The 21063-nt window shown below is 54.9% G+C and overlaps 6 protein-coding genes across 6 annotated transcripts; 1 reads left to right on the top strand and 5 right to left on the bottom strand.

Moving 5' to 3' along the window:
• Positions 1 to 247: 247 nt before the first annotated feature.
• Positions 248 to 2829, top strand: B0H65DRAFT_54185 (P-loop containing nucleoside triphosphate hydrolase protein). The gene has a single exon (XM_062829189.1). The coding sequence runs from the start codon at positions 407 to 409 to the stop codon at positions 2732 to 2734; it is 2328 nt and encodes a 775-aa protein (XP_062687023.1). The 5' UTR covers positions 248 to 406; the 3' UTR covers positions 2735 to 2829.
• Position 2830: 1 nt separating this feature from the next.
• Positions 2831 to 4545, bottom strand: B0H65DRAFT_54184 (uncharacterized protein). Its single transcript, XM_062829188.1, has one exon. It carries the CDS (start codon positions 4464 to 4466, stop codon positions 3051 to 3053), a length of 1416 nt encoding a protein of 471 aa, XP_062687022.1. The 5' UTR covers positions 4467 to 4545; the 3' UTR covers positions 2831 to 3050.
• Positions 4546 to 5078: 533 nt separating this feature from the next.
• Positions 5079 to 8275, bottom strand: B0H65DRAFT_452634 (uncharacterized protein). Its single transcript, XM_062826111.1, has 2 exons — positions 8007 to 8275; positions 5079 to 7808 (listed from the first exon to the last, which is right to left on the bottom strand). Exons 1-2 carry the CDS (start codon positions 8120 to 8122, stop codon positions 5456 to 5458), a joined length of 2469 nt encoding a protein of 822 aa, XP_062687021.1. The 5' UTR covers positions 8123 to 8275; the 3' UTR covers positions 5079 to 5455.
• A 152-nt stretch (positions 8276 to 8427) lies between these two features.
• Positions 8428 to 12036, bottom strand: B0H65DRAFT_452631 (Sodium/calcium exchanger protein-domain-containing protein). The gene is made up of 7 exons (XM_062826110.1): positions 11017 to 12036; positions 10979 to 10983; positions 10708 to 10723; positions 10539 to 10646; positions 10399 to 10470; positions 10266 to 10343; positions 8428 to 10211 (listed from the first exon to the last, which is right to left on the bottom strand). Exons 1-7 carry the CDS (start codon positions 11668 to 11670, stop codon positions 8763 to 8765), a joined length of 2382 nt encoding a protein of 793 aa, XP_062687020.1. The 5' UTR covers positions 11671 to 12036; the 3' UTR covers positions 8428 to 8762.
• A 1197-nt stretch (positions 12037 to 13233) lies between these two features.
• Positions 13234 to 15604, bottom strand: B0H65DRAFT_54128 (aspartyl-tRNA synthetase). Its single transcript, XM_062829171.1, has 4 exons — positions 15000 to 15604; positions 14202 to 14916; positions 13941 to 14140; positions 13234 to 13861 (listed from the first exon to the last, which is right to left on the bottom strand). The coding sequence occupies exons 1-4, from the start codon at positions 15383 to 15385 to the stop codon at positions 13384 to 13386; spliced, it is 1779 nt and encodes a 592-aa protein (XP_062687019.1). The 5' UTR covers positions 15386 to 15604; the 3' UTR covers positions 13234 to 13383.
• Positions 15605 to 16579: 975 nt separating this feature from the next.
• Positions 16580 to 20811, bottom strand: B0H65DRAFT_54105 (uncharacterized protein). The gene is made up of 3 exons (XM_062829167.1): positions 19588 to 20811; positions 18932 to 19525; positions 16580 to 18881 (listed from the first exon to the last, which is right to left on the bottom strand). Exons 1-3 carry the CDS (start codon positions 20572 to 20574, stop codon positions 17022 to 17024), a joined length of 3441 nt encoding a protein of 1146 aa, XP_062687018.1. The 5' UTR covers positions 20575 to 20811; the 3' UTR covers positions 16580 to 17021.
• Between the last annotated feature and the right edge of the window lie 252 nt (positions 20812 to 21063).

Raw genomic sequence — 21063 nt, 5'->3', positions numbered from 1 at the left:
AGTACACAAAATGGATACCCCTCCCCCCTTCGTGACATCCAATTCCTCACATCTCCAGCGCAAGTGGAATGTTTACATTGTTCAGGGGAGCATTTGCATCCCGGCCGCGTAAATGCACAGTGAAAGGGAACCTCGACGACCCAAAGTTGGGGTACAGCGGTGCAGAGCCCCACCCAAGCCGCCAAGATAAGCACTGGCGTCCGCTGCGGGGCGGAAATTTTTCATGGATCAGTTCTGGCGATTGGAAGGAAACTCTTAAGAATTCTTTTGTTTTGCAAAGTCGATTCTGTCCCCCATCTCCAGATTCACCTGATTCCACCCACCACAAAGCTTCGTACAGCTCTTAATCTCTGTCAATTATCCACTCAGCCCCGATACCACATCCCACGGAAGCAAACCACCCAGCATGGATATCTTCAAAGTCCTCTCGCGAGGCATCAAAGCCCAGCCCAAGAAAAACCAACCGGGCGCACCGCAGCTCCTCCCCTCTGCCGGAGCGAAAGTCAACCCCCAATTCTTCCACGACAACGTCGGCGGCTCCAACGCCAAGCGAGGCAAGAAGAGAAAGAGAAAGGGAGCCCAGGCCAACAACGCGACCGAGAGCGGAGACGACGATGACGATGCCAGCGACGTCGATTACTTTGCGCCCAAGCCCACTCCCGAGGAGCTTGCCGCCAAGAAGGATGCTGAGTTGAAGGCGGACGAGCCCAAGAAGCAGAAACCCAAGCTTATGGAAGAGGACGAATGCCGGCAAATGCTCAAGTCCCATCGGTTGAAGTTCACAGTTCTAGCCGGTCGCGTGCAACAGCCCGAGGAGGCGACGGAGAAGCCCTCTAAGAAGAAGAAGCAAAAGAAGGACAAGAAGGAGCAGGAAGAGGAGGACAAGAAGAAAAAAAAGAAGGACGAGGACAAGAAGCAGATCTACCCGCAGCCGCTCAACTCGTTCGGCGAGCTCAAGTACACTTACGGCATTCACCCCACGCTGGCGGACAATATCACGCGGCAGGGATTCCGGGTGCCGACTGAGGTGCAGATGGGCAGCCTGCCACTACAGCTGCGACCAGAGATGGCGTTGGAGAAGGCTACAGGTGTGGAAGATGTCAAGGTTGAGAGGGGAATCGACTTCCTCGGTGTTGCGCCGACTGGCAGTGGCAAGACAATCAGCTTCTTGATTCCCGCTATCGATGCGATTATCAAGAGGAGGGCCGAGGATTATACCCCTGAAACAGACGAGCATGTTCTGCAGGCGATCGTTGTTGCGCCTACGAGAGAGCTGGCAAGTCAAATTGTCAATGAAGGGAGGAAGTTGGCCATTGGCACCGGCGTGCGCGTGGTTCTCATGAAGAGGACGCTGCGGTTGGTTGCAGAGGAGAATAAGCAGGAGGAGACGGAGCAGGAAGGCAAGGAAGAGGAAAAAGACAGTGATAACGATAGCGAAGCAGAGAGCGAGCCTGAAGAGGTTGTGGGAAGCGATGAAGAAGAGGAGGAGGAGGACTCTGACGCTGAGAAGAACGAGGAGAGCAAGGCCAAGGGCAATAAGAAACCCAAGAAGGAGAGGCCCATTACCAGGGTGGACATTCTCGTGACAACCCCCAAGATCCTCCTCAACTTCCTCTGCGGAGGCGAAAAGGAGAAGGGCAAGCCCAGGATCGTCAAGAAGACGCTCCCCACCGTGCAATCCCTCATCCTCGACGAGGCCGATGTTCTCCTTGACCCCATCTTCCGCAAGCAAACCATGGGTATCTGGGGCGCCTGCACCCACCCCAACCTCGGCATGACCTGCTGGTCGGCCACCATGGCCTCCAACATCGAAGCTCTCCTCACCAAGCACATCGAGAAGCGCGCCAAGCGCACCCCCGAACAGACCCCCAAGCCGCTGATCCGCCTCGTTGTTGGTCTCAAAGACACCGCCGTGCCCAACATCACCCACAAGCTCATCTACACCGCCACCGAGCCCGGCAAGCTGCTCGCCCTGCGCCAGCTCCTCCACCCCGTCTCCTCAGCCGACTCGGGCCCGCCACTGCGCCCGCCCTTCCTCGTATTCACCCAGACCATCGAGCGCGCCCAGGCGCTCCACGACGAGCTCAAGTACGACATCCCGCTCGAGGCCGGCGGCTCGGCCCGCGTGGCGGTTCTGCACTCGTCGCTCTCGGACTCGGTCCGGTCCAAGATCATGGCCCGCTTCCGCAGCGGCGAGGTGTGGGTGTTGATCACGACGGACGTGCTGGCGCGTGGCGTCGACTTTGCGGGCGTCAACGGCGTCGTCAACTACGACGTGCCCGTGTCGGCCGCGGCGTACGTGCACCGCGCCGGACGCACGGGTCGCGCCGGTCGCGAGGGCGGTGTCGCCGTCACCTTCTACACCAAGGACGATATCCCCTTTGTCAAGTCGGTCGCCAACGTGATCGCCATGAGCGAGAAGCAGGCGGGCAAGGATATCGATGAGAAGGATACTGTCAAGGCGGCCCAGGGTAGCGTGCAGAAGTGGCTGCTGGATGCGCTGCCCAAGGTGGCGAAGGAGGATAAGAGGAAGTTGAAGGTTAGGGGCGTGGAGAGCAGGCGGACGGGCGGAAAGGCGACGATCACGACCAAGAGCAGTTGGGAGAGGAGGAGGGAGAATAACAGGCGGGAGGCTATTGAGGCTAGCAAGAGGAGGAAGAGGGAGGCGCAGAAGGCGGAGAAGGAGGGTGGTGGTGCCCCTGAGAAGGAGGAGGAGTGGACCGGCTTGGACTAAGAAGATGGGCATGACCATGGGGTGTTTCCGAAGATATTATTACTGGATTATTAAAAGGATAGATACCCTTGCTGTGTATATGCTGGTAGACAAAAGAATGATTTCTGTTGCTTTATAACATCTGATCAACTCATCCTGAGAATGAACTTCGTATACCTACCTTAGTTCTGAGTAATACCGTCAAGAGTGGAAACAAAGACGGACAGGGCCGTAATTGAAGAAACCCCTAATCATTAAAAATATCATAACATCATTGCCCATTGATGCTCATTATCCATCACTCCCATCGCTCACATCAAACTCTCCCCAAAGCCACTCACAAGCCCTGCGGCCTAAACTTCCACCTACCCGGCTCCAAAACAGCCTCAAATTCAACAGCCGAAAACGTTCCAATCGCACAGCTCAAATCATGAAACCCCTCCAAGCCCGTGACCGGCAAATCCTGCTCCGCATCGCCCTCCTCATGCAAATCCCACTGCTCCGTGATCCTTCCCTCCCTCGTGAAGAAGACATTCACATCCAGCTTCCCGCCGGTGTTCGTGAACGTCATACCAATCCCATACGTCTCCCCCCTCCTAAACGGCCGCGTAAAATCCTTGCCGCCCCACCGGTCATTAACGTACTTGTGCCCATCATCGCCATGCACGGCCAAGGAACCCCGATGCCAGCCCGGCATGCGGAAGGCTGGGTACGGCAGGGCTGTGAAGCCTAGCGCTAGGGTGATTTCGTCGTTGCCGCCACCGCTGCCTCCGCCCATGGCGCCCAGAAAGGGGTTGTTGGATGCCGGGCGCGGGATGGATACCTCGTAATAGATAGTCTTCGTCGTCCGGGAAGTATGTGACGGGATCAAGGGTGAATCATACTTGACGCAGTACAGCGGCGGGTAGCTGATGATACAAGCGTCCCCCGCCGCCTTCTCCGTCTTGCACTTCCACACGCCAGCGCTGACCCAGTCGAGCTTGCCGCGGAACTGCGGGGATGACATGAGCCGGATGTTGTGCGTCCGGAGCGCGTCGAGCGCCACCGGGTCTAGGTCCATGGGCGCCGTCAGCGGGTTTGCAGCGCACCAGGCTTCGCCCGCGTTGGCTTCTTCTTCCGTGGCGTTGGTGGTGTGCGAGCGGTCGTAGCCGGTGAAGAAGGCCGGAGGAGGAGGGAAGAGCGCGGTGTCGGGCACGAAGGATTCCCAGTCGTGTTGCTTGTTGGCAGGCGGCTTGGACTGGGAAGATGGGGGGCCTGGGGGAGCCTGGGTGTAGTCGTCGTGGTGTTGTTGGTGGGAGGGAGGAGGGCCGGGAGGAGGAGCGGCGTAGTCATCTTGGTGATGCTGGTGGTGAGAAGGGGGAGGTCCGGGAGGAGGGGCGAAGTCGTCATGGCGTTGTTGATGGTGGGAGGGAGGGGGGCCGGGAGGAGGAGCAAAATCATCGTTGTTTTGGTAGGGTCTGGCGTGAGTAGGGGGAGGACCAGGCGGCGGTGCGAAATCATCATTTGCAGAGGACTGGTTATGTCCCCAGCTCGGGGGAGGACCGGACGGAGGAGCGTAGTCGTTGCCGGAGTGTTGCTGGTTATGCCCAAAGTTCGGGGGAGGTCCAGAAGGAGGGGCATAGTCATTCTGGTCGTTGTACTGCGCTGGTGAAGGCATGTTGACTTTTCCTGGAGCCTGTGACGGTGACTGTTGAGGTTGTGCTGGTCGTGGACCGGGTGTATCGTCGGTCTTGTCTTTGCTTCCGAAACACATGGTGAAGTGTCTGATGGATGGCTGGGTCAACTCTTATATGATGTAGGTAGAAGCAGTCGACGTTGCCGATTGGGTGGGATGTGTTACACCACTAATATTTGAGAACGCAGATGCGGGCGTTCTGGGAATGAGTGACCAACGAGTGGTGCTGGTTCGCGATTATATCACCGTTACTATGTCGTTGCTTCGCCTCTTGGATGACGAGATCCCAAGACTGCTTAGACTGCTTGGATTATCGTGGACTTTGTCCTTGGTATTGCCAAGTGTAACCAGCTCAGGTGATGTTGTGAGAGTCCAATTTGCCGTTCTTTGATATTTGTTCGTAATAAAGGGACAGTTGGTCGTTGTTAGTGTTGGTCCATTTCCGTCCGATCGGACTTTCGGATACGGTGGTTACAAACACTCTTGCATGCATGAAGTTATACCCGACTTCACCTTGGTGACAGCTGCTTTAAGTTGACCCGATAGAATTAAGTCAAGTGCGTTAACAGAGATACTGAGTTCAAAATGGAACAAGAAGGTGAAGTCCCGTTAGCACAGCCATCACAAGCTTAACCTGCTCTGGTAGACCGTTGTACCCCGCAAAACATGCCCTGAACGGTTCCCGAAAAACCCCACTAGGCGCAGCGTCTAAGCCCCTGGCACCCCATGACGTCTTCGTTCAGGTACAGATCGGGGAAAGTGGAGGCCTCCACCGGGAAATCCACCGCAAACGCCGGAGCACCTACCGGCCGATGTCCGACTGAAAAGTCCGAGATTTGGGGTCATCCGGGGGTTTAACCGGACATTGAATTCGGCGTGTCTATACGCTAGATTTCTGTTGCAATAGAAACCGTATCGTATCCATGCTCCATATATCCCTGGTACTCATGTTCCGATATCGACAACAGTTCTCGTCTTCGTTGCTAGTTACTCCATGATCCCTTCCACACACCCATATATAGAACAAAACACATTACCCCTACCAATTCCCCCCTCATGCCTCTCCCTCACCAAGACCCCCCAACAGCCGCCGCTGCGGCCGGCACAAGCATAACACTAAACGTCGGCGCCCCGCTCCCCATGCCCTGTATATGCTGCAAATACGCCTCCATCTCCATATCATCACTAACCGGCAACGGCAACTCCCCGCCCTTGCCGTCCTTGACGATTCCCTCGATGGCCAAGCACACCACGCCCGGGTAGTTGGCCACTGCGGTGCTGCGTAGTTCCTGGACGGAGCGGCCCGATAGGGTGGCGATCCACATGCGTGAGACCACGCCTTGGAGAGGCGAGGAGGCGTGGAGGCGGAAGTAGACGGCCATGGAGGATGGGGTGGAGGTTGAGGGGTTAGTTGCCACTGGCTGTGAGACTTGGACTGGGACGGAGGGGTTTTGCTGGAAGTGCTGCTGTCGGTATCGTGTTTGCTCCTGGATGCGTTGTTGCTCCCGGATGCGTTGTTGCTGCTGTTGCTGTGTATACATGGTGGCTTGCGGCTGGGCGTGAGCCTGGGTTAAGCCATGGTTCGAAGTGCTATAGCCTTGTTGCATCTGGTTCCGGTTGGCTGCGTAATTTTGCGTAGCTTGGGAACGGGTTTGGGCCCGGCTTTGAGTTTGAGTTTGAACACGGCTTTGAGTTTGAGCAAGATTCGGAGTGTGTGAAGAGGTGTGGGCAGTAATGGTACTGGCAGCAACGTTGGCACCAGCACTGCCGCTTCCACTGGCAACATGAGTGCCGGTAGAATAACTTCCAAACGGATTATCGTCTTCAATTGACTGTTGCAACAGAATGTCCGGATCCAGGTTGCCGTCGTCTACATCTTGGGCATCCGGCTCCGCTTCGCTCTCCTCCGAGGAGCTCTCGGACGAGCTCTCGGACGAGCTAGACGATTCGGGTGGCGCGAGCCGCACAACCGTATGCGGTACCGGTGCCGGTGCCGTTAATGGCCCCGCCGTATTATTCTTCGGGGGTCGGCCACGGCCTCGTTTGGGTTGAGCTGCCTTCTCAGCCTTCTCAGCAGCCTTTGCGGCTCGCTTTGCGGCCCTCTCAAGTTGAGCGGGAGTCGGGGCCGGCTTCGGTTTCGGAGGGGCACGCTTCCTAGGAGCCTTGGGAGGCGGTGGATTCAAAGCATCCTTCTCCAACTTTGCTTGATCACCTCTGTATCTCCTCATTCCGTCACGGGCCAGCAGCTCGATAGCCTTCTTCCTCTCTTTGGCGTTAGGCCAGTGCTCACAGCCTGGAGGGAATAGTTCCTGCAGTAGCTCCGTGGTGTCGAACCATTTCTGTACCATTTCGTTCCACTTATCGATCCCTTCGACATGCTTGAACCCAAACTTCTCCTGACCCAGCAGCAGGTAAAGTGTTCCTCGAATGTATCTACCCTGCTCCGGATTCAGCCCGAGGAGGTTCCGGGCCTGTGCTAGTGTCATGTGTGACTGCATCGTCCTGATCCGCTTGGTCACGTCGCAGCAGATAACATCGATCGCAATCTTCTTCTGCTCCATGTTGGCTTGATCCCACATGATAGCACGGAGATGCATGCTATCACGGATCATCTGCTCCTTCAGGGCTTCCCATTTCTCCGGCCCGGCAATTGTCTTCTTGATAACGTTGTTCTCCCTGCAAATCTTTTCGAAGTTCTCCCGCAGCGCCTTGTAGGCCGCAGCGTCGAGCTGCAGGATAACCTTGGCTTCGTCTAGGGTTGTCTCGGATGGAAAGCGAGGAGGCAGACCGCTCGGATCTGGAGGCAGGCCTGCCCACCCCCTGGTTCTCCGTCGCCGCTTCTTGAGGGCCCAACGTTCTGCCGATTCTTGCTCGAGCACCCGGCGTCTCTCTTCTCTGCGAGCACGTTGTTCGGGGGTCAGTTCGTCGTCTGGGCCAAGTGGCAAACTTCCAGATGCTGATCTCGGGTGTTGGTCGTGATGTTGGCCTTGTGTGTTAGACGACCCTTGTCCATTGTCTTCCGCGGCGTTTTCCTCATCATCATCTTCGTCCTCCTCGCTACTTGGCTCTTCGCTGTCGCTGTCGCTATCATCATCGGAATCACTGTCGCCGTCGTCATTACCGTCGTTGTCGCCATTATTTGTTCCGTCAGCCGGTTTCCCAGGCGGCCTGATGATGCCTTTTCGTAGGTCCTGGATGGTCTTCAAGCGCAATTTCCAATTGCACTTTTGGCGGATCCTGTTGAGCGTACGATCGTTTATGTCGTAGCCTTCCCCATTGAGGACGCGTAACATCTCCGTTGCTTTGAGGTTCTGTTCCCATAGTTCCTTGATTCTGGCGATCAACTCGGTATTGCTGTAGGCTTTGTTGACCCTGATGGGCCAGCCCCATTCCCTGAACTTGTACCAAAAGGTGCGCCGGCTGGAAGTAGAGTGCCATGGTCAGTCAGTAGGCCAAGGAAGGTAATAAACCACATGCGAAGTTTGGTGTTGTGGAAGAGGCTGTCGAAAGCTGGGGTTTTGCTGCGCGAGCTATATACACCGCCCAAGACTGGGAGGGATGCCCGATCGTGGTACTGTGTACGGCGAGGGAGATGGGCGAGTAGTGTTGTTCACATACCTGGGGGTAAATCCATGGTTTTCTGCCATATACCGGGCAACCTGGGCAAAGCTTCGCTTTTCGTCGACGTAGAGACGACGACATATGTCTTTATAAGGATCCCAGTCGTATGTCATGGTGTGGAATTCCCCTCACAGCCGTGGTTGTGGGCGGGGAGTTGGCGATGATTTGCTACGGCGGTTGAGGGTTCGACGATTGTGCAATTGAATGCGCGGGTCGGGTCGATCCACGCGAGCCACAGAGCCAAGCTACGAAGGTTTCAATTGCAGGGAGCGCCGCGTTCTGTTGCAGGCATGCAGTGGTGTTTGCCCACCGTATTAGTTTCAAATATAACACTGTATCTGTGCACTGTTGTACGGTTGCCCCTTTCAACGTTCTGTTCACTGTTACATCACGTCTGATTCATATGAAGCACAATTCGCTCCCAGGCCAAAGTCGTGATTCCATTATCGCATAATATTCTACCGCTAGGTGTCCAGCAGTCATCATTAACATCATGCCGGTCCCATTTCGTCAGAGCTGTATCGTTCCCCTTCTGCTGCCACAAACCACAGCCCAATCAACCGTGCCAGCCAAGTGACTGATGCACATAGAAGCAGCATGTACATAAACAGCTCAGCTACATTCTGTGATCCTGTATGCTGGCACATAAAAAGAAAAGGTATAAAACGTCCTCCCTCGTAACTTCCGCATATTCCTCATGAATCAACCATATCCGTCGCCCTCTGTGACTTTCAAGGTCTTTGTGTCATCTTTCTAAGTACTCCCGCTCGGATCGGTCGGGTTAGGGGAGTAAAATGACACCAAGGCTATGATGACGTATGTCGCACACAACAGCGCTCCTTCCAGGTAGTTACTCCTACCATCCAACACCAAGAAATTGACGATGAAAGCTGAGACGAACAGACACACCGTCTCGAACAGCGTGAAGTAGAGCGTCATGTCTTTGTCCATGCACCAGCCAATAATGACGACGAGCGGCGTGATGAAGAGGGCGATTTGGATAGAACTACCCACCGCGACGCCGATCGCCAGATCCATCTTATTCTTCATGGCAACGGTAATAGCCGTGACATGTTCGGCGGCGTTGCCGACAATGGGAAGGATAATCAAGCCAATGAAGAGCTCTGGAACCTTGGAAGTCTCGACCAGGGCGTGGATCGAGTCAACCATGAACTCGGCGCAGACGGCTACCAGGGCGGTAGATACGAGCAAGAGGATGATAGCGCTGACGCGGGACAAGTCGTTGGGATGATCGTCGTCTTTATCGGGGACAGCGCCGTCAACAACAGCGGACATTGGAATCTGCGAAGGCATCAAGGCACCCTGAGGACGGTACAGTGATTGGCTGAGGCGGTCCGGTAGCGAGTTCGTCCTGCGAATGCCGTAACGGACGCGCGGAACAGGGCCGGAGGGGACCGGTGGGGTGTTGACGGAATCAGGGCCGGTGACAAAGACAGCCGGTGCCAAGTTCCTGGCGACAGGGCGAAGGGACATGCCGCGAAGACCGGGGAAAGGGCGGCGACCAGCTGATGTCTCAGCCTGAGCGTTATCGGCAGAGATAGCAGGATCCACGGCGAAGTCGACGCGACGGGGTTCGCCAGGCGAAAGTGGTGGCGCAACATCCGGCTGAACCTCGGCGTTTTCATCGATGGTTTGTCCATTCATAAACTCCTGAGATCCGTTATGGTGATGCTTCTTGTGTTTGTGCTTGCGATGCTTCTTCATGTGTCGCTTATATCTGTGCCGCCTGCGGTAATGCTTGTCGTCTTCAACAGCCTCCTCATTTCCTTCCGTTGTAGGGATGTGCAGATTAACGGCGAGTCCGGGCCGCGATGACGAGTCCTCCTGTGTGGCTTCATCACAAACAGGGGTGACATCACTGGTACCGAATGAGGGCGTCCTAGCAGGACCTGCAACAACGCTCTCACTCGTGAGGTTCGAGATGATGCTTGACTTTCTCCTGCGGTGACCACCACGCATTACACGCTTCATTCTCTTGGAGACTGTCTCACGAGAATAGTCCGAGTCCGACGAGTCCGAATCTGTCGAAGAGTCGCTGTCAGAGCTCGAGGAATCGAGCCAGCCGGCGGCGGGTCCCGGAGTAGACTCCTCATCAATGATATGCTGAGGAGTGGATTCGTAGAGGTAAGAGTGAGACAAGAGCTGGAAGAGAAGATAAATGACGTATACAAGCAGAAGAATCTGTAATCAAGTCAGCGTTGAAAAATTTTGTCGTTTGAGAAAGTCAAAGCTTACAACACTGGTGCCGCGGCTGATCTTCAGAGTCTTCTTGTCGGCGTCAGTTTCGTCCGTGAAAGAATAATGAAAGGCAGTCTGTAAGAGCATTAGCAGGTCAAAACCAAAGAAGATGGCACGGGGATGAGCATACAGGCAAGACGAGGCTAATAACACTCAAACTGAGAAGACAAGCACTCATCTGGGTGACGGTGCTGTTGTAGATCTGCACAAGTTGGGTCAATAACAAGGCTCCATTAAAGGTTCACACGTCAAGAAGGTGATTGAACGAACCTGTTCTCGGAAACGAAGACCGCCAAGCAAGAACGACATGCCCAGGATGAGGAGCAAATTGGCCAAGATTGAGCCAAGGAGTGAAGCCTGTACGATGTTGATCTCGTCCTGAAACAGTTATTAGCCATGTTAAACCCCATGGTGGGCGGGTGGAACTCGGAAAGCTTACCTTGACAAGGGCGATACTGTAAACGTTGAACAAAACAGACTTTGTAAGCATATGGACAAATTTGGATAGGGAATGGCACAGCAATACATGGACTCAACATGGGGATGGGAGTAACGGGAAAGGCAGTATCAATGATTTGGGACGCAATTGATCCGATAATGCCCTTATCCTGTTACAGAAGGGCTTCTCGCTCTCTCTTGTCTTGATCAGATTACCAACTGGCAGGTGGAAAACGTACATACTATCGAAGGAGTGTTAGCGCAGCAGTCCCATAAAGACATGGGACTTTTTCGATTAGCGGGCTTACAAAATGATCAGCTCTACAGCGTTGCCGAACGTAACGTTCAACAGGGCGCCGAGCGAGTCTCCAAGCTTACGGGCCACGCTTTCGGTGGCATAACTGAGGAGGCCGGCAAGAGGAACGATGGCAAGGGCATTCATGGCGAAGACGAGACCAGGCGAGGAGCCCGGTAGCTGGCTGACGACAATGCCGACGGGGACGAAGACCAACATCAAGTTCACGAGCTTGTTGTGAAACAAGACCTGCTTGACGACCTTCCCAAATCTAACTGCGATGTTCGGCTTCTGCTTCTGCTCTTGTTCTTGAGCGGCAGCAGCGACCGTAGTTTCTAACTCAGGCCCCTGCCCCGCAGCTTGGTGTGATGTAACCGTCGGGGATTTGGCGCCATTATTGCTATCCTCCTTGTGATGGCCGCCGGTTGACGAAGAGTCTGTGGAAGTCTGCTGGGGTTGTTGGTGCGCGGAGGGCACATTCCCGCCGCGGCTGCTGTCGTTGAGCGTGGCATCTTGGCCGACTGTGGTGATGGAGTTGGTAGTGGTAGTACCGGTGGGAGGGTTGCTTATGGGAAGCAAGCTGACGGGGCCTGAAGCTCCATGCGTCTTGGAGTTTGCCCAGGAGCGAATGCGATTTGTGTACGAGGAATTATTCGAAGGTTCCTTCATCGAAATTGACCGGTCGACTCGTTCGAGGGAGAGGGCGTGTACTTCTTCAACCGCACTGCTCTGCAACGGAAAAGAAAGAAATGGAGATAAGGCTCGAAAATGCAGATGCGGGGGGATGTTGTAAGTCCGAAGTTCGTCTACTAAAGTTGATGCCGAATGGCTTGGGGATAGGTTGCTTGGGCGGGAGTCCAGTCGGACAGAAGTAGGTACAACGTGGGCAGGTAGCAGATAGGCACCGGGGCTTATAAGGCCATGCCAAGAAAGGGAAGAAGTGGACAAGGTGGATGTGGGTGGAAGGGGCAAGGCCGGGGGATCGACGCAGACTTGGCGTTGACTTGTCGTTGGCTGGTGGGAACAACCTTGCAGGGAAATGGGGGTCTGAGAACAGACCCAAATCAGACTTTACTGGGTGCAACGGGGAAAAATCCGTCAATATGTCCTGATGAGTACCCCCTAAGACTTTTCACCTCGTCATGTGAATTACAGTCTCACTGGGCACTTACTAGGACCTGTTTTCAGACCCCGATTTCCCTGCAAGGAACTGGAAGCGACTGGCTGGTGGGAGGCCGCTAATCGACACGCTAGGCCGGATTTGTCAGTCCCAGATAGCGGTGCTCACTGCTCAGCGGTGCGAGACGATTAAGGGTCCGAGCTTGCCCCCCTCGCTGACCTCATCCGGGACTCCATCGCGGCGGAGTTTCCGTTGTTCTTGTTCACCGAATGGTGAAGCCATGACGATTATCGGCGGTGAGAGCTGAATGGAACAGGGCTTGCTGTGACTCCTGGGTACCTTGACAGCTTCACCGGACGAGCTACTATCCAATGCTACCTACCCTAGTTTACACTCTGGGGCACGTGAGCGTTTCTTGATTTTTGAGATGCACGATTCAGATCCAGATGCGTTGGCCGCCGTGATATGGCGTATGGCTGGATGTGTCGCTTGTTGAAAGGTGGGATCGTTCCAACTGCACAACAAAAACATGGAAGAGTGGACTGCTTGGCATTCCAGAACACGCAACGACCCAGAGACGACCAGGCTTCCCCTAGTTTTCCTCTTTCGGAAACGACGCAATGGCACTCACATTCATCATTCAGACGTTGATGCCCATATCAAAAGGTGAGCGGGTTAGCCAAGGTTCTCGTATCCATTAGTCGCAACCCGCAAACTCGTGCGACTCTTTTGGCACAGAAAGATGGACGAGATGGAATCATCCAAGCTCTTTGGCAAGACGAGATTCAACATGTACATATGTAAAGCGGCGGTCAATGCAACAGCTGCAAAAGCCCAATGTGACAGCTTGGCTGGGTCCAAGCAAGTCGGCAAACAAACATTTGCAAGGTGGCTGCTGCCACGGCTGCTTCGCGTAACACGCGTTATCTAATGCAGGCCCATCTACTTGTGTACACCTTCCCGCCATTGCAGCACCAACGAGCCTCCGACCCCCTGATGACATCAGACGCCGATACAGTACGCACTCTGCAGCGTGAGGCATCACTTCATGTACAGTCGCAAAGCCTATGTGCCTGCGGTCGGCCGGTACAGCTTGGATCCGTTCCCCGAGTCAAAAGACTTTCGTAAAGATCATCATAACTTTTATTGGCATGAGCTCTATGTCGTGAAAAAATCTAGTAAAAAAAATGTCCCAACACGCTTCGTGACTTTCGCAACACAAATCGCCCATCTCCTAATCTCTCCCATCATCATCAAGTCACTTAAGGAAGCAACCTCTTGGGCGTCCTGGGGTAGTACGCCGCAAGGTGGACACTAGGCAGGTTAAGGAACCAGGCAACAACGCGGTCAAGACCGATGCCACCACCACCGTGGGCGGGCACACCGGCCTGTCTGAACACGTCGACGTACTCCTTGATTCCGCCGCTCTTGGGGTCGACACCCTTCTGGACGATGCGGGCCTCGAGCTCCTCGGGGTCGTTGATACGCTGACCGCCAGACAGGATCTCCTGGCCGCGGAGGAAGAAGTCGAAGGCGTTGGTGACGTTGGGGTTGGCGTCGTCGAGCTTGGCGTAGAAGGGTCTGGCACCCTCGGGGAACTTGTCGAGCACGTAGAAGTCCGTGTTGAACTTCTTGCGGACAATGGCGCCGAGAGCCTTCTCCTGGGGGGTGCTCATGTCCTCGTCGTCGGACACGTTACGGTACTCCTCGGGGCCCTCCTCGCGGAGAAGCTTCTGACCCCTAATTGTTGACAATTACGTTAGCTATCACGGTGGAGGTGATTTTCAGGGGCGGGTGGGGTCGCTAGGGAGACACATACTCAGCAAAGGTCAATCTGACCTCCTTGCCGGGCTCGGGGAGAAGGAACTCCTCGGCGGGATAGACGGAGCGCACAAGCTCAATCTCAGCCGCGCAGCGCTCCTTAATGCCGCGGAAGATGTGAAGCAGGACGCCCTCGAGCATGAGGAGAACCTCTCTGTAGTCCTTCTTGATCTCCATTTCCAGATCGAGACCGGTGAACTAGGCCACATGTCAGCTCCAGCTTTTCTCCAACTCGTCTAATGTCCTTCGTCTAGCTTACCTCAGTCATGTGTCTTGGGGTGTTGGAGTTCTCAGCTCTGAATACGGGACCGATGCTGAAGACGCGCTTCCTGCCGCCAGCAATCTCAAACTGCTTGTAGAACTGGGGAGACTGGGCGAGGAAAGCCTCCTTGTCGAAGTAGGGCATGCGGAAGACGTTGGCACCACCCTCAGAGGCAGCACCGATCAAGCAGGGGGGCTCAAACTCCTTGAAACCGTGGCTCTTGAGGTAAGACCTGAACAGATCCTTGACCTCCACACGGATATCGGCAATAGCCTGCTGAACAGGGGCGCGCTTGTGCATGATGATGTTGTCGAGATGGGTGAGCATGGTAGCGGCGGGGATAGAGGACTCGGCGGTAATGGAAAGCTTGTCGACACCCTCCTCGGCAGCCTTCTCCGGAGCGGGCTCCTCGTCGCTGAAGTTGGTGATGGGGCGGTTGGCGGCGGCCAGAGTCATGCCGAGCATCTGGGGGGCAGCGGCGAGAACGAAGATCTTGCGGATGTGCAGCTCGTAGTTGGAAACCTTGCAGCTCTTGACGGGCTCGAGGGGCTTCTCGACGGTACCCTCGACGACGACGAAACTCTCGGGGTTGATACCGGCCGCGAACTTGACCATTTGCTTGCTCACGGGGGTGCCTTCGTTGTTGGCGGCAAAAACACCCTGGATGGTCCAGGCGCCCTCCTCGCGCAGCTCGAGGAAAGCCATCTTCGCGCTGTAACAGTGTAAGAAGCCGGTCAGCCCATCTTTCTGTCTTGATGACTCCTAGACAACAGGCCCGAAGAGGGCGCAACCTACCCTTGGATTCTGGCATTCTGGACCCAGGCCCTGACAATGACAGCCTTGCCGACGTGCTCCTCGCCGATGTTCTTCAAGTTGACATCCTCGACATCAGCCGACAGCTCGAATTGTCCCTTCCTCTCCTTGACGACACCATAGTTGTCCTTGGCGAGATCCTCGGTCGGTCCGGTGCTCTTGCCGGCGGCCTTAGCAGCGGCCTCGCGCTCAGCAGCGCGGCGAGCCTTCTCGGCCTCCTTCTTGGCCTTGGCCTCAGCCTTCTTTTGCGCCTTCTTGGAGGGACCCTCGCCCTCAGCGCCTTCGGCAGCGGGGGCGGCAGCGGGAGCAGCGGCGGGAGGCTGCTGTTCGGCCGGGGGCGCGGGAGTGGTGGCAGCGTTGTCGGCCATGTTGGTTTGTCGAATTCGTTACTAGCGTGGTGTAGTAAAGTGAATTGGGCGCTTGAGATGGTGGAATTCGAGGACGCGGAAAGGTGAATTTTGGCGGGGCAGTCAACGGAAGCTTCCATCCGACGGGATCCAGTGCCCGGCGGCGGGGTACGGGGACCCTGATAAAGGACTCCAGTGGGTGGCCTGACAGTTGTGAGTCAACAATTGGCAGTGGCGAACGGCTGCCGGTACGTACCATTTCACGATGTTGTTTACACTGGAGGTCAGGTCAGGCCATCGGCATTCAGGGGCACGGAATGGTCTGGCCATCAAGGTCGCCCCATTCATTGAATGGTGTTTGGACTTTGGACCAGGCACACCAGGGCTCACAGGCCGTGCACGCTCAGTGGTCCGTTCATCAGTGACTTACAGGTGGTGGGTGTATGTACAAACTCCTTCCACTTTGCGGTATAGGTACATCATACAACTCCAAAAGCCTCACTTCCACGACTTCAAACAACCCAATTGCCACCTTATACATGTCCCTACCATCAGCAGCCGACTGGAAACTCCCAGAAAATATAGGCCAGTCGATAGACATGATGGTGTTGACTGAGATCCCTGCGACAGAATCCCATCGCTCAACTTCGCCCATAATAAGCAACATAATGACCATCCAACCGACATCTCCTCCTAGTAAATTATCAGACACTAGTCCCTCAACATCAAACCCCTCTTCTGCTCAACATGCTCATGAGGATGTGAGGATGTGAAGCTAAATACGGCAAAAGTGTAAACAGGCTCCGCGAAAGAAAAAATATAACCACATGCTCCGTGACATCAACAGGTATATAGAGACTGATACTGTTCGCAGAGAAAAGGATATCATACGCCCCATCATGCATGCCAAACTAGGTGATAGATAATCGACGACAAAACCACTCTCACTACCATACATATCCCCCGCTTGCCCTATAAGCTGGAAAAAGAAAGTCTCTGAAACCTTTAACACCAAAACAACTCCAGCTAAACAGTAGTAGACATCCCACATTCGATTGTAACTCCCTTTGCCAACAAGGAGTAGAGAGATACGAAGACGGACAGAAAAATGCAGAAGAAAAAAAACAAACAACAACTTATTACAAAAGTGGCACAAAATATGTCTTCTGGTTTCGTAGCCCTGTCCTAGCCCAAGTTCATGGCAACTCGCCTATGGATGGAACATCCGTCCTTCTCTCCGCTACACTCACTGGGTCTCACTCCTCTAGCCGTCGCAATCAGTAGATATAAGCAACATCCGTAGCAATGGGTATATCCACATCCGCCAACTGCCGATCACCATGTTCTCCGCCCATGGCTGATATAACAATGAGATGACTCGATATAGAACTATCGCTCGGCCGCCAATTGAGATCAGGGATATGACTTTTGAGATCTTTTCGTTGCTCGGTCTCGAATGATTACAAGGGCATAATGACGAACTCTGTTCGAAAGTAAGCTGCGTGACCAAGATCCAGCCGTCGAGAAAGCCCAACGTCAGGTCCCGCGCAGGCCACCACAGGGCCGCAAAAAACGAAGCGAATGTCCAGCCCTATTTCATTGGTCGACTGCGAGTGAAAAGCTCAGATATCGATGGTATATCCGGTTCGCCATCTCCTCAATTGTTTTCACCACCCCGGGCCTTGCCGCGTCTCCTGAAGAAGTCCATAACTTTTCTTGCAGGACCGCTGCTGCCGGAGTGATCGTGAGGTCCTCCTTCATAATCCACAAAACGTTTGTTCTTTTGCAGAACACCACGGTTCGCCCGGTTGTTACCCTTGCGAGCATCGTATAATCCGTCTTGCTGTACAGGTGCCCGAGGCATGCTGTTGACAGACGGATCCGATCCAGCGTTGAGCATGGTCCCAGATGGTCGTCCGTATTGGTACTGAGTGTTGGCAGCTGGTAAGCCTTGTTGCGAATCCTGGAGCTGAGTGTACATCCCGTCAACAGTGGTCGCGCTCACATTTTGTTCCCGGCCCACAAACTGATCAACGGATGAGGGCTCCTGGATGGGCAGGTCCTGTTGTGAATCGAGAGCTGGAGGTTCGTCCTCTTTGTTGTAGCCCAAAGCCCTTGATAGCGAAGGGGGGATGAAAGAGAACCGCTTATTAGACTTCTCCTGAGAGCCATTGGAACCAGTGATACTGCCTCCAGAAGACTTCTTCCCCATTCCCATCGAGAAAGACCGGCGAGATCGCTTGGAATCCAAGGACGGCCGAGAGCCATTATCGCCGCCTGGCATTGAGTTGTTCATGCTAACAGGGGGATACTTCTTGGTCTTCTCTCCGGCCTGTTGAAGCTCCTGCTGTCGCTTGGATTTCCTACCTCCAAACAACGAGCCGCTCCGGCCAAAGAGCTTGCCACCGAGTTCGCCCATAGTGCTGGACCTCTTGTGGCCCTTGACAACGCCATCTTCCCGTACCTTGTCAAACCTAGAGCCCGTGCTGATGCTGGGCCTGCCATAAGAATCGACGCTTTGGTTCGGTTGCTGCTCTGCGGGGGTGCTTGTAGGTACGCCAAAGTGACCACTGCCGGATCCCTTGAAAGGTTGCTGGATTCTGCCGTGTACGTTAGCGTCAGCGACTTCAGGTGGTGCTGGTTGGCCGTACGAAGGTCTTCCTGACTGCATGGACCCGCCAGTAGTAGGCCTTTGGGTTAATGCACCTGCTGCCCCTGACAGATACTGGTTTTCAGTGGTGGTGGGACGGCCGTCACGGCTCGGCCTAGGAGCCGCTGCGTTACCCGTAGTGGGAGCAATTCCGGCATTCTGCTGAGAACTTGGCGGTCTTCTCGAGGAAACAGGGGGTTTGTTGTTGTAGGCGTCCTTGGGGGCGGAGGGGCCCTGAGAGAGCTGCTTATCCTTGGCCGACGTGGTCGGGATACTGCCTGAGGATTCCACTGGTGCTTGACTTTCGTTGCGGTTTCTGTTGGCGTTGCTGGAAGGTTGCTGTTGTCCCGCAGTATCACCTCTTTGAGTTGTGGTATTCGGAGCAACATATTCGACCTGTACCGTCCGACGCTTGTTATCGCGCTGCTGTTTAGCATGAGCAGCCTCTGCCTCGGGGTCCACGGTGCCTTGCTTGCTAACCAAGCCACCGATGGCCGGCGAGGCGGTTGGCTTCTTCGGCGCCTCGCGTACTGAAGCGCTACGAGCAAGGTGAGGAGGCTCTCCCTCGTCCTCGGCAGGTACTGTCGTGTTCTGGATCTCGCTAGGTGTGGTAGTGGAGGACGTGATGAACTCGACAACATGCGAATATTCGCTCAACCAGCTGTGACGGGCTACCTCGAACAGATCCGCTCGTTTTCGCGGATTAGGTACCAATATCCTCCGCAGTAAATCCCTGGCATGTGGCGTGACATATTCGGGGAACGTGAGAGGCGTGTTGACGATGTACTTGTATAGAAGATTGATGTTGTCGCCTTCGGGATTCGCCGGATCGTCGTCGAAAGGAAGATAGCCAGCAAGCATGGCGTACTAAACCAACGTCAGCTATGGATCATGCGGCAGGACGAGGGCTAACTTACCAGAATGACTCCGCAGCTCCAGACATCTACTTTCCTTCCGGTGTAGAGGGAGTCACTAACTACCAATTCTGGAGCTGCGTAGCACGGACTGCCACAACTAGTCTGCATAAGATCTCCTTTTCGCCAACCAGCGTCATTGACCTTATCGAGGCCCATGCGCTTGACAAACTCGCGATCTGACAGGTTTAGCTCTTCCTCCTCCGAAAGCTCCTGGTTGGGATCGAAGGTATTGGCAAACCCAAAATCCGTGATGATGATGTTGCGGTTTCGATCGAGAAGCAAATTCTCCAGCTTCAGATCACGATGCACGATACCCTTCTTATGCAGATACCCTACGCCAGATACGAGCTGAGCAAACAGTCGCCGGGCGGCATTGTCCTTCAGATATCGGTGATTGAGGATGTAGTCAAACAGCTCGCCTCCCGATGCATACTCGAGCACGATACCATAATGTCTGTCGGATTCCTCCATCTTATGTAACCGAACAATGTTGGGATGGGTCAGTTGCTTCAGAATCGCAACTTCCCGCATGATCTTTGCCATGCGAGATGGATTGTTGCCCACTGTGTCCTTTTTGATAAGTTTGATAGCGACCTTGTTATGGGTAAATCAGTAAGCAGCATGTTGAAGGACGGCAAGATATTCGTCCTACGTACCTGAACGCCGCCTTCCTGCTTCCACCCAAGCTTGACCTTGCCGAATTCACCCTCTCCAATCGTATTGCCGAGAATATATTCGCCAAATTTGGTATGCTTTTCTCGCTTGGAATGATCGTGCCGGCTTCTATGGCCGCGCCGGCTTTCCTCTCCATAATCGCCTTCAGGAGCTGCCACAGCCTGCGACGCGGCCTCTTGGCGGTGATGGTGGTTGTAGTTACTCGCCTGTTGTGCCTGTGCTTGTGCCTGCGCTTGTGCATGCGCATGAGCTTGTGCTTGTGCTTGGGCCAATCGCTCCCGCTCCCGCTCTATATCTATTTCGGGCTGTTGAATTAGTATGTTATTGAGAATGTCGCTCGCTTCTCTGGACGACTGCTGTCTCGAGCTGGTGGCATTGGGCTGTGAGCGGACGGGTAGTGATGTCGCCGTGGGATTCCCTCGCGAGCTGCTCGTTCTGTGATTCGCATCCTGTGCCATTTGGTGTTGTCGACGGCTCCGAGCGGCAGCCTCGTCTACGGCCGCTGGGTCCATGGTGCCATTCGCATTAGATTGCCGAGATGCGGCGGCGCGATCGGCCGACTGTGTGGCGCGCCGAGAGCTGGTGTTTGGATCATGACGAGACGATGTTCGAGGAGGTACGGCGGTAGGCATATTATTTCGCCTTCTGTCCGAAGACGACGGTGGTTGGTCGGAAGCGATGGAGGTCACGGGAGCCGGAACGGACTGGGCAATGGCGGTGCGGGAGCTCATGTGAGGCTCAAAGCCGGTCGGTTGGTCGTAGGCGCTAGGTCTTCGGGAGTGTTGTTGCGATGATGTGTGCGACGATGATTGTCCGGCGTTGTGCTGGTTTGCATAATAGCCGGAGCCGGGGCCTTCTCGCGTCGTAGGGGGGTCGGGGTGGAACGACGAATATTGGCGATTGGATGGCGAAGTGGTAGCGGATACTGATATGGACTGGTTCGGCGTCGTCTGGAAAGCAGTAGACATTTGATCTGCCCTCTGATGCGCAGAGGAGATGGAGACGGGGGGTGAGGGTGACCGCCGGTGAGGACAGCGAGGTGCGAAGCGAAGCGGCGGACCGACTAGAAGAGGCGCTGGGCAAATGTTTTGATGTTGTGTGTGGGCAAGGAGCTGGCTTCGGCTGGTACTCTTTGGCCAACGCTGCGATTGCCCAGTCCCAGTTGGGTCTCAGGGGGGGGTCTGCTTGTTCTTGCTCGATTTGGTCTGGTACCAGCAGAAACCTGGGCCGGACGGGGGGGAGTCGACGGGGAGGATGGTGGGAAGGAAAAACGAAAGCGAGAGGAGAGAAAAAAAAAAAGCGACGATGGTGCTTGACACGTCCGGGACGGGCTCCCACTTTGAAACACAATGCAACTAAATAAAAACGTTCGAATGCCTGTTTGCGTACAGAGCCAACCAGAGAGACTAAGCAACCGCCTGCTAGCCGACCTCTCTAGCAGTACTAAAATTTGAATC

Source organism: Neurospora tetraspora, assembly GCF_033439725.1.
Source record: "Neurospora tetraspora strain CBS 560.94 chromosome Unknown B0H65scaffold_1, whole genome shotgun sequence".
Taxonomy (NCBI): domain Eukaryota; kingdom Fungi; phylum Ascomycota; class Sordariomycetes; order Sordariales; family Sordariaceae; genus Neurospora; species Neurospora tetraspora.
Note: the sequence above shows the minus strand (reverse complement) of the source record. Positions and strands in the feature narration are given on the sequence as shown.